This window comes from Electrona antarctica, assembly GCF_951216825.1.
Source record: "Electrona antarctica genome assembly, contig: scaffold_110, whole genome shotgun sequence".
Classification (NCBI taxonomy): domain Eukaryota; kingdom Metazoa; phylum Chordata; class Actinopteri; order Myctophiformes; family Myctophidae; genus Electrona; species Electrona antarctica.
The window spans coordinates 72388-84403 of record NW_027637380.1 but is presented as its reverse complement, the minus strand read 5'-3'; the positions used below and the strand labels follow the sequence as shown (position 1 = coordinate 84403).

General features: G+C 45.9%; 1 protein-coding gene across 1 annotated transcript in view; it reads left to right on the top strand.

Annotated features, from left to right (window-relative positions):
* LOC306918970 (rho GTPase-activating protein 27-like) overlaps positions 1 to 12016 on the top strand; it is a 94750-nt gene that overhangs the window by 38442 nt on the left and 44292 nt on the right. Inside the window, exons 6-10 of the mRNA XM_079531809.1 lie at positions 2350 to 2571; positions 3740 to 3868; positions 5793 to 5930; positions 9465 to 9509; positions 9958 to 10089. Of these exons, the coding sequence (XP_079387935.1) occupies positions 2350 to 2571; positions 3740 to 3868; positions 5793 to 5930; positions 9465 to 9509; positions 9958 to 10089 (666 nt within the window). The remainder of the gene's footprint in view (positions 1 to 2349; positions 2572 to 3739; positions 3869 to 5792; positions 5931 to 9464; positions 9510 to 9957; positions 10090 to 12016) is intronic.

Sequence of the window (12016 nt, the reverse complement as noted above, 5' to 3'; positions counted from 1 at the left end):
GCAGGGACCCCCTTAGAGAGATGAAGCAGGGACCCCCTTAGAGAGATGAAGCAGGGACCCCCCTTAGAGAGATGAAGCAGGGACCCCCTTAGAGAGATGAAGCAGGGACCCCCTTAGAGAGATGGAGCAGGGACCCCCCTTAGAGAGATGAAGCAGGGACCCCCCTTAGAGAGATGGAGCAGGGACCCCCCTTAGAGAGATGAAGCAGGGACCCCCTTAGAGAGATGGAGCAGGGACCCCCTTAGAGAGATGAAGCAGGGACCCCTTAGAGAGATGAAGCAGGGACCCCTTAGAGAGATGAAGCATGGACCCCCTTAGAGAGAGATGAAGCAGGGACCCCCTTAGAGAGATGAAGCAGGGACCCTTTAGAGAGATGAAGCAGGGACCCCCTTAGAGAGATGAAGTGTGTGTGTGTGTGTGTGTGTGTGTGTGTGTGTGTGTGTGTGTGTGTGTGTGTGTGTGTGTGTGTGTGTGTGTGTGTGTGTGTGTGTGTGTGTGTGTGTGTGTGTGTGTGTGTGTGTGTGTGTGTGTGTGTGTGTGTGTGTGTGGGTTTATTTGTATACGCTATGCAGTTGGCTTTTACATGGAGTCTTACTCCCCTCTTGTGGGCACACTGGTGTACTGCAGGTGATAGTGAGAAGGAGATATTTCTGACTCAAATATATTTCCTTTCTTAGTTTCTCAGAATCTTGAAGTGGAGAAAGTTAGACTTTGTTTTTTTTAAACCCAAATGCTCTCCATTTGTTTCCTTCAAAAATTGTTTTTTTTATCATATTTTGTTGTGTATATTTTTTCTGAAGTCCTCTTTTTAGAGTGTTATTATATTTTTATTATTGTTATTTTGCTGTGCAGAATATTGGTTGTTTTAACATGCCTGCAGCAGACACCCTGTTATGTTACATGTATTTTAACATGCCTGCAGCAGACACCCTGTTATGTTACATGTATTTTAACATGCCTGCAGCAGACACCCTGTTATGTTACATGTATTTTAACATGCCTGCAACAGACACCCTGTTATGTTACATGTATTTTAACATGCCTGCAACAGACACCCTGTTATGTTACATGTATTTTAACATGCCTGCAACAGACACCCTGTTATGTTACATGTATTTTAACATGCCTGCAGCAGACACCCTGTTATGTTACATGTATTTTAACATGCCTGCAGCAGACACCCTGTTATGTTACATGTATTTTAACATGCCTGCAACAGACACCCTGTTATGTTACATGTATTTTAACATGCCTGCAGCAGACACCCTGTTATGTTACATGTATTTTAACATGCCTGCAACAGACACCCTGTTATGTTACATGTATTTTAACATGCCTGCAACAGACACCCTGTTATGTTACATGTATTTTAACATGCCTGCAACAGACACCCTGTTATGTTACATGTATTTTAACATGCCTGCAACAGACACCCTGTTATGTTACATGTATTTTAACATGCCTGCAGCAGACACCCTGTTATGTTACATGTATTTTAACATGCCTGCAGCAGACACCCTGTTATGTTACATGTATTTTAACATGCCTGCAACAGACACCCTGTTATGTTACATGTATTTTAACATGCCTGCAACAGACACCCTGTTATGTTACATGTATTTTAACATGCCTACAACAGACACCCTGTTATGTTACATGTATTTTAACATGCCTGCAACAGACACCCTGTTATGTTACATGTATTTTAACATGCCTGCAGCAGACACCCTGTTATGTTACATGTATTTTAACATGCCTGCAACAGACACCCTGTTATGTTACATGTATTTTAACATGCCTGCAACAGACACCCTGTTATGTTACATGTATTTTAACATGCCTGCAACAGACACCCTGTTATGTTACATGTATTTTAACATGCCTGCAACAGACACCCTGTTATGTTACATGTATTTTAACATGCCTGCAACAGACACCCTGTTATGTTACATGTATTTTAACATGCCTGCAGCAGACACCCTGTTATGTTACATGTATTTTAACATGCCTGCAGCAGACACCCTGTTATGTTACATGTATTTTAACATGCCTGCAACAGACACCCTGTTATGTTACATGTATTTTAACATGCCTGCAACAGACACCCTGTTATGTTACATGTATTTTAACATGCCTGCAACAGACACCCTGTTATGTTACATGTATTTTAACATGCCTGCAACAGACACCCTGTTATGTTACATGTATTTTAACATGCCTGCAACAGACACCCTGTTATGGTACATGTATTTTAACATGCCTGCCTAAAGCCTGCAGTGCAGACACCCTGTTACATGTAAAATGCCTCTCTCTGATTGGATGAGTGACATGTCCGTCTCCCTCTCATAGGCCACGCCCATCTATGCTAACGTCAGCGACCTGAGGAGGCGGAGCCAACCGGACCATGTGACCATGTCGTCCTCTGCTATTGGCCACCACGCCCCTGACGCCGCCGCCCCCTCCTCTCCGGACCAACCATCAGTCTCCGGCTCCTCCTCCAGTGTCATAAGTCCCGCCCCCAGTGTGATCAGCCAATCAGACTCTCCGCTCAGCCCTCGGGACGGATGGCAGGTACTAAAGTTAACCCCTTCAGGTCCTTGATGCAGTTCCAGGGGGTCCGGGGAAGCAGTTCCAGGGGGTCCGGGGACCCCCAGGGTTCCTTGAAGCAGTTCCAGGGGGTCCAGGGGAAGCAGTTCCAGGGGGTCCGGGGACCCCCAGGGGTCCCTGAGGCAGTTCCAGGGGGTCTGGTACCCCCAGGGGTCCTTGAGGGAGTTCCAGGGGGTCTGGGGTACTTGAGCCAGTTCCAGGGGGTCCGGGGACCCCCAGGGGTCCTTGAGGCAGAAGAAAGAAAATGAATGAACAAAACAGCGTATCTTCAGATGGGGGTCGGCGGCCTATTACAGATAATTTTTGGGGTCCTTGACATGAAATAGTTTGAAAACCACTGACATAGAAACGTAGGGTTTTTCAGAAAACCTTTAGGATAGTATGTTGTCCTTGAGGGAGTTCCAGGGGGTCCGGGGACCCCCAGGGGTCCTTGAGGGAGTTCCAGGGGGTCCGGGGACCCCTGAGGGAGTTCCAGGGGGTCCGGGGACCCCCAGGGGTCCTTGAGGGAGTTCCAGGGGGTCCCCAGCTAAATGATAGTTAGAAACCAAATGGACCCTTATGGGTCTGTAACTCTGAGAGTGTACACTCTCAGAGTTACATTAACTTTGATTTTACAATATAAATTAAATGGGGGTCCGTAGACTAATGCATGTCAAACTAGGGGTCCTTGAAATTAAACGGGTTGAGAATCACTGCTAGAGCCGTAAAAACCTTCTCTTATGGGGGTCCCTTGCATTATCTCTTCTAATGGGGGTCCCTGGCATTATCTCTTCTAATGGGGGTCCGCAAGCTAATGAGTGTCAGTTTGGGGGTCCCTGGCATGAACTTGTAGGTCTGCTATTTTTGAAAATTTGTGAAAATGTGCCTCAAATCTTTGAATATATATTATTACAGACTTACAGAGTGAACATTTTAACATTTATTACATATAATTTTTGGGGTTCTTGACATGAAATATTGAGAACCACTGATACTGTGTGTGTGTGTGTGTGTGTGTGTGTGTGTGTGTGTGTGTGTGTGTGTGTGTGTGTGTGTGTGTGTGTGTGTGTGTGTGTGTGTGTGTGTGTGTGTGTGTGTGTGTGTGTGTGTGTGTGTGTGTGTGTGTGTGTGTGTGTGTGTGTGTGTGTGTCAGGTGTTTACCGATAAGGACAGTGGTAAGGAGTTCTATCATCATCCTGTGACGGGTCGTACCACCTGGACACACCCCCCCTCCCTCCAGGAGGACGTGGAACAGTCCGGCTCCGCCCACTCTCCTGTACAGGTACAGACTGGTCTGTCTGCCTGTCTGTCTGCCTGCCTGTCTGTCTGTCTGTCTGTCTGTCTGTCTGCCTGTCTGTCTGTCTGCCTGTCTGTCTGTCTGTCTGCCTGCCTGTCTGCCTGCCTGCCTGTCTGTCTGCCTGCCTGTCTGCCTGCCTGTCTGCCTGCCTGCCTGTCTGTCTGCCTGTCTGTCTGTCTGCCTGCCTGTCTGTCTGCCTGCCTGTCTGCCTGTCTGTCTGCCTGCCTGTCTGTCTGCCTGCCTGTCTGCCTGCCTGCCTGCCTGCCTGCCTGCCTGCCTGTCTGTCTGCCTGCCTGTCTGTCTGTCTGTCTGTCTGCCTGTCTGTCTGTCTGTCTGCCTGCCTGCCTGCCTGTCTGTCTATGAATCAGATTCATAAACACATCAGGATGTGTTTATGAATCTGATTCATAAACACATCATGATGTTTATGAATCTGATTCATAAACACATCATGATGTTTATGAATCTGATTCATAAACACATCATGATGTTTATGAATCTGGGGAATAAGTAGTGATACAACTTTGAACAAGGTGGGTTTGATTGATTGATTGATTGAAAAATGTATTAACAGTTTGCAGAATTACAGTACATTTCAAGCACAAACTCAATACAAAGGCTGTTAACTGTGAGTGGACGACCCAATTAAGCATTACACTTGTTTCCAATAGGGTCCACCATGTTCAAATCATCAAACCATTTAGAGACGTACAAATAGACACTTCTATATAGACAAAGGACAGAACAGGAATTCATCATAAAGGAGGTAAAAAGGGAAAAGAAACATATACAGTGAGGGAAAAAAAGGGGTGGGCGGTGGGGGGGGATTCACGTTCAGCTCCGTTCATTTGTTTGTTTTCCTTGGAGGAGCTGCGTTGGGTCCCCAAGTCGGCTCCGTGGCCGTACCTTGAGTTGGCTGTGTGGCCGTGACCGTCTCTTGTGTTGTCCTTGCGTTGGGTCCCCAAGTCGGCTCCGTGGCCGTACCTTGAGTTGGCTGTGTGGCCGTGACCATCTCTTGTGTTGTCCTTGTGTTGGGTCCCCAAGTCGGCTCCGTGGCCGTACCTTGAGTTGGCTGTGTTGCCGCGACCGTCTCTTGTGTTGTCCTTGCGTTGGGTCCCCAAGTCGGCTCAGTGGCCATACCTTGAGTTGGCTGTGTGGCCGTGACCGTCTCTTGTGTTGTCCTTGCGTCCGTGTTTGAGGGATTCCGATTTTACAGGGGCCAGTTTCGAATTGCAGCCGTCCGTAGGTGCCCTTTGAGAGCGGATTTGAAGGAGTCAAGGGATTTGCATGTCTTAATGACTGTTGGTAGGGCGTTCCACATTTTGTTGGCATAGGAGCGAAAATAATTAGCGTTAGGGGTGGACCCTCTACCCTAACCCTCTACCCTAACCCTCTACCCTAACCCTCTACCCTAACCCTAACAAGGTGGACCCTCTGGTTCAAACAGAAGTGTAATGCTTTATGGTGTCGTCCACTCACAGTTAACAGTCTTTGTATTGAGTTGTGCTTGAAATGTACTGTAATTCTGCAAACTGTTAATAAATACTTCAATCAATCAATCAATCCATTCTTCCGGGTTGCTAAAGGAGGACACAAGGAAACCACTGTGTGTTTTCATTCCTACGTCCTCCTTTAGCAACCCGGGAAAAAAAAGAAAGATCCTGACTAAATATATTTGTTTTCAGTCACTTTGGTCAGCGTTGGATTTATAGACTCTGAGGCCGCTCCAACTATCCAGGTTTGAATGTATCTTAAATAAAGTGTGTGTGTGTGTGTGTGTGTGTGTGTGTGTGTGTGTGTGTGTGTGTGTGTGTGTGTGTGTGTGTGTGTGTGTGTGTGTGTGTGTGTGTGTGTGTGTGTGTGTGTGTGTGTGTGTGTGTGTGTGTGTGTGTGTGTGTGTGTGTGTTAGGGGTGGAGTGTGTGTGTGGATGAGTCATCAGGAAGGTTGTTTTACTACAACCATGCATCTGGACTCACATCCTGGTTAGCCCCGCCCCCCAGTGACATCACGACCACACCCACCAACCAGGAACCAAGACAGGAACCGGTGTGTACACTGCACGCACACGCACTCACGCACGCACGCACGCACGCACGCACGCACTCACTCACTCACTCACTTTGATGAGTGAGTGATTGTAGGGACCATCCGATGGTCACTACATTGCTGCAGCGAAGCAAATCTACCCCATAATGTATTGCGCGAGCTCGCTCTTGAGCGCACGTGCACGCGTGTGCGCGTCCCGCCCCCTTTCATGACGACGCCAGGCCCAGTCCCGCCCCCTTTTATGACGACGCCAGGCCCAGTCCCGCCCCCTTTTATGACGACGCCAGGCCCAGGAAATAATTCCCAATGCATTTTCCCTCATAGACATTTCAAAACGTATTTATTTAAAGACCTCATGAGCGTCGTACGAAGCCAACTCTTGTCGTGACAAATCATGACAACAAACACAATATTTTGGACCAAACAAATAATTACAAACACAGAAAAACAACAAAACAAGTGTTGTAACCTGCCGTTTTCTTCTTCTTTCTAATTATTTGTTCAGTCCGAAGAATTGTGTTTTTGTTGTGTTTTTGTTGTCATGATTTGTCACGACAAGAGTTGTCTTTGTCCGCGGCGTAAACGTCTTTAAATAAATACTTTCTGAAAAGTCTATGAGGAAAATTAACGGGGATTTCTTTTCCGGGTCTCTCGGGGGGGGGGGAGGGGGGAATGCGACGCTCTATATAGGCTTCCTGCATAATATGAGACATTAATTAATAACCTATTTTATCACGTATATATATATATATATATATATATATATATATATATATATATATATATATATATATAAAACAACTATTATTTATAACATTAATATTGAATTGTATTGCGATTAAATACATTAAAACCTCATTATCTCATTGTATCAAACAGCTGGTGGCGTTAGGAGAGGAATCAGTTTCAGTACATGAACATATTTATTCATTTATTCATAATCATTAGGCCTATATTATATGTTATTTAAACCCATTCTGGGCGGGAACCCCTTTTGTTGTTTCTAGCATTATGTTATGCTTCAGCTATTTAAAAATAGCAGATCTACAAGCTCGTAGCGCGGCACCGAGTGCCGCGTCACGAGCTTGTAGGTCTGCTATTTTTGAAAGATCGCGAAAATGTGGAGCAAATCTTTGAATATATATATATATATATATATATTCTTTCAGAACGTTTTTAACTCAAATCTTTGCCTCTGGGGGGTCAATGGAACTGCATATGTTCTGATGGGGGTACCACAGCCAAATACAGATCATTCTGGGGGTCCTTGACATGAAAATGGTTGAGCAAACACTAAAGATGCGATCGACAACAACGGGAGGTAAGAATAAATCTATCGCGACTAGCGACTGGACTGCGGAGGGCGTCAAAACACTGCATCTTTTTTTATAATTAGACAGGATGATTTAGATCGCGAGTTAAGATTAAGATTTTCGTTGTCGTCGGCTAAACAGGCAGGGAACATTTTCGATGACGTGTCACTGTTGTGCAACACCGAGGATTGAGCAACAAGCGCCTCTAGGCTGTGGAGCGCAGCCTCTAGGAGCCTCTAGGAGCCTCTAGGAGCACAGCCTCTAGGCTGTAGAGCGCAGCCTCTAGGAGCCTCTAGGAGCACAGCCTCTAGGCTGTGGAGCGATGCGATCCGTTTTCATAGCACTAATTTGATGGAGATTAGTCAATCTCCGTCTCGGGCACATGACATGTCATAGGCCTTTAAACTGTTAACTAGATCATGGAAAAAAGGAGGGGGCTTAGTGTAGAGCTCTGTGGGACCCCAATATGTAGTCAGGGAAACAACCACTGTGGGGTCCGGGGACCCAAATGGACCCATTTGGTTCCATTTGTACCTCTCAGAGTTCAGTTCACATTGATCATTGGGGGTCCCAGAGATAGCTATAGAAATGCCATTAAATGGGGGTCCGTATAGACTAATGCTGTTTATTTTTTTATTTTCTATAAAAATCGTTACCATTTTATATTTTCTATTGGAATCGGTTCATCTGAACCCAATTGAATTATGAGGGCAGTGCCAATAACAATGACACCTCACAGACAGCAGAGGGCAGCAGAGTCACTAGTTTAAACAGACCTGTTCAGTACAGGAGGTTCTACATTTACAATAGGCCTAATTAACACATTATTTATTCATTCATTTTTCCCAGTTCGACTTGTCAGATCGGCCCCTAATCCTAGTCTGTAATCTATAGAGTATGCATCAGGACACACCCCCTCATCTAGGACACGCCCCCTCATCTAGGACACGCCCCCTCATCTAGGACACGCCCCTCTCATCTAGACTGAGTGTTGGAGTTTGGAAGCGCTCGTTGTAAACCACTCCACCGTCCTGCCGTACCACCTGTTTATAAATGTCACATAATGCAGGAGGCAGCAAAATGTTGTGTTATTGAAAACAAGCACTTCTAAACTCTGACACTTAGAAAAATAATCAAATGCATTTCTTGACAGAAAGTAGCTCATAACGATTCTATGGTGGATTTTTATGAAAGAGGATAATTCAAGCTTTTCGTTCAGCTGCAATGTTGTTGAGTTTAACATTGTTTAATGCAATCAGACAGGACTTTTCTGTTTGGATGAATGGGCTGTCAGGGCCAGAAAGTAGTTTTTTGCTCAGTGGGCGTTCCCGCATAACTTCCAGGTAATAATAATAATATGACACAGAAACACCGTAGAAAAGACTCAGCTATGGCAATGTGCTGATTATCAACACAAAGATGTAATACACTAAACAGTACACACACACACACGCACACGCACACGCACGCACAGGCACAGAGACCAGAAAAGAGAACGCAACAGGTACGAGGCCTAGTTGCCACAGCGCCCCAGCCATTGGAACACGATACAAACTAGATAAAGTGCCCCTCAGGGCCACAGGTCTCCACCAGGGCAGGTCAGGTTGTGGCCTCCTGGTGGCGCTATAACAGGACAGGTCTCCATCAGGGCAGGTCAGGCTGTGGCCTCCTGGTGGCGCTATAACAGGACAGGTCTCCATCAGGGCAGGTCAGGCTGTGGCCTCCTGGTGGCGCTATAACAGGACAGGTCTCCACCAGGGCAGGTCAGGCTGTGGCTTCCTGGTGGCGCTATAACAGGACAGGTCTCCACCAGGGCAGGTCAGGCTGTGGCCTCCTGGTGGCGCTATAACAGGACAGGTCTCCATCAGGGCAGGTCAGGCTGTGGCTTCCTGGTGGCGCTATAACAGGACAGGTCTCCACCAGGGCAGGTCAGGCTGTGGCCTCCTGGTGGCGCTATAACAGGCCAATGTGTAAAGGGTGGGATATATTTCCTCAGCCTCAAGATTTCACGTACATTAAACACACTGCGTAATATAGCCTGACGTCTCTAGTACAGCAGCCCCACCTTCATCATAATAATAATAATAATAATAATAATAATAATAATAATAATAATAATAATAATATAGCCTGACGACAGGAGGTCGTAAATAGATTAACTATTAATTAACTATTTAAAACTATTTATTTTTTTGTATTGTCTGACCTTTGCCCTCTGTAGCCCCCCCTCCCAGAGGAAGACTACCCAACTGATGACCCTGACCAGGTATACATCACGCACGCACGCACGCACGCACGCACGCACGCACGCACGCACGCACGCACGCAAGCATGAAGAGATATAAAAGGGACCCCCATTTGAAAAGATAATTCCAGGGACCCCCATAAGAGAAGATTCGTACGGCTCTAGCAGTGATTCTCAACCCGTTTAATTTCAAGGACCCCCAGTTTGACATGCATTAGTCTACGGACCCCCATTTAATGACATTTCTATCTCTGGGACCCCAGATTTATATTGTAAAATCAATGTTAATTTAACTCTGAGAGTACACTCTCAGAGTTACAGACCCATAAGGGTCCATTTGGTTCCAAACTATCATTTAGCTGGGGACCCCCTGGAACTGCCTCAAGGACCCCTGGGGGTCCCCGGACCCCCTGGAACTGCCTCAAGGACCCCTGGGGGTCCCCGGACCATAACATGCTCTCTGATCCAGCAGGTGAAGCCGGTTGCAGGGTGTGTCCCCAGAGCTCCACCGGTGGACAGCACTGGTACTGCAGCAGGCTGGAATCAATCCACTGACGGCGAGGGCAAGACCATGTACACCTCTGTACACACACACCAACAGGTGTGTCCTCTCCTTGGTCCTCATTCACAACGGCGTTTACGCTCATAAAGTGACGTTACGTGAGCGGACAGGCATTACGTGGGAATTCATGAACTTGAACGTGAACTTGACGCTGACGTGGGTTGGTCGGAAACTCCGCTAAAAGCTGCGCCAGCTCTCATGGTCGTGTATGGCTTGCGTAGATTTATTAAGAAGGCTTTAGTCTTCATGCTGAATCAATTAAAAGTCCCCAAACCTCAGATAAAATATGTAGGCATGTGTCCCCAACAAAAAATGATAGCCTATATAAAAGCCAAGTATCACTTGTATGCCTATATGCATGCATTCTAGAGGCAAGTTAGCCTAGAGTCCCATACAGAAACTGCCCCCGAGCCCGACACCTTTTTATTTATTTATTAGGATATTTCTAGCATGCGCGATTGGGGCTGCTCACTCGGCAGCCTTCTACTCGCAGTGCAACGCGTTGTGAGCTTGTAGATCGGCTCTCGCAGACTCGCGCTGCATGTTAAAAAACAAACTCACAATTATAATAAGAACAAACACGTATCTGCATTCTGCACTGTACAAATCCAACGTTGTTTAGTGTAGTAATGTCTGCAGTATATAGGACTATTTAAATTGTTTCGTTATGGAGCTCCTTTGAGTCAGTCTGACTGTCGGTGTGTGTGTGTGTGTGTGGGGGGGGGGGGGATTAGCCCTAATATAAAAAATAGAAGACCACATTAGCCTATTTGAATGAATGGCATCAGCGTGTTTGAAAGTCGGCCAGTCATATCATAGTTTTAAGCCAGCTCACCTCCACTCGCGCTTGTTCACAAACATGACGGACAGACAGACAGACAAGAAAGGCTGTTGATGATGATTATTATTACCACTGTAACTCACTGTTACAGCATATGTTGACAGAGACTCAGCCAATTAAAGTTTCACGTAGGCCTAAATGCCTTTGCTGCAAGCACATATCTGCCTCCATTTGCGTCGTGGTATTAATTTATAATATGTATATTGATCACATGCGGACGCCACACAGAATAGCCAACTCTTACCTGCAGCTGAGGAAACATACAACGTAGTTGGACCGGATGAAATATAGCCTTAAGTCCAAATCCCACAAGAAAAAAAAGAAAGAAAATATGTCCTGTGTCCATGCATGTCCATTTGCTTTCCAAATCCGACAGTGCAGGGCAGGGAATCAATCACCGCAGTAGGCTAATCAATAGGGCCTTTTATCATTGCCGAGTTTTAATATAGCATTTGGTCGTGTGTTGAACAGTACAAACTAGAAAAAGTGCCCTTCTGGGCACAGGTCTCCACCAGGAGGATAGGACTGTGTGAGATGTTTGGCAAAATGTTTAGGAGTAATATAAACATGTTTGCCTTTGATGGCAATTGGATGACTTGAGGCATTTTGTTCCAAAAATGTGTTTTGCAAAAATCAACCTGTTGGTGGCGCTATAACAGGCCAATGTGAAAAGGGTGGGATATATTCCTCAGCCTAGTAAGAAAATGTGTGAAAGATTTCACGTAAATTGCATGCTGCGTTCATGATTTGAGGCTTTTGTTCAAAACGGGGCAATCTTGCAAACTGTGAAAGCCAATTATAGACAATTAGGATGGAATATGAAATATCGGACAGATCCGACTTGAGCACATGACCATAGAGATACTGTGTAATGATTTGTGAGATTTTTGGACAGAATCTGGAGGAGTAATATCAAAAAATGTGTTTTACAAAAGTCGGCCTCCTGGTGGCGCTATAAAAGGCAGATGTGGAAAATGCAGGTCAAAGGTTTGTCCTTGGCCTCTAGGGAGTGTGCATGCAACGTTTTACGCAGATCGGTGCAGTTGTATGTAAAAAATGTGAAAAGCTGCCTCATGGTGGCGCTATAACAGGCCGTTCTGGAAAATGTGGGGCAGAGGTTCATCG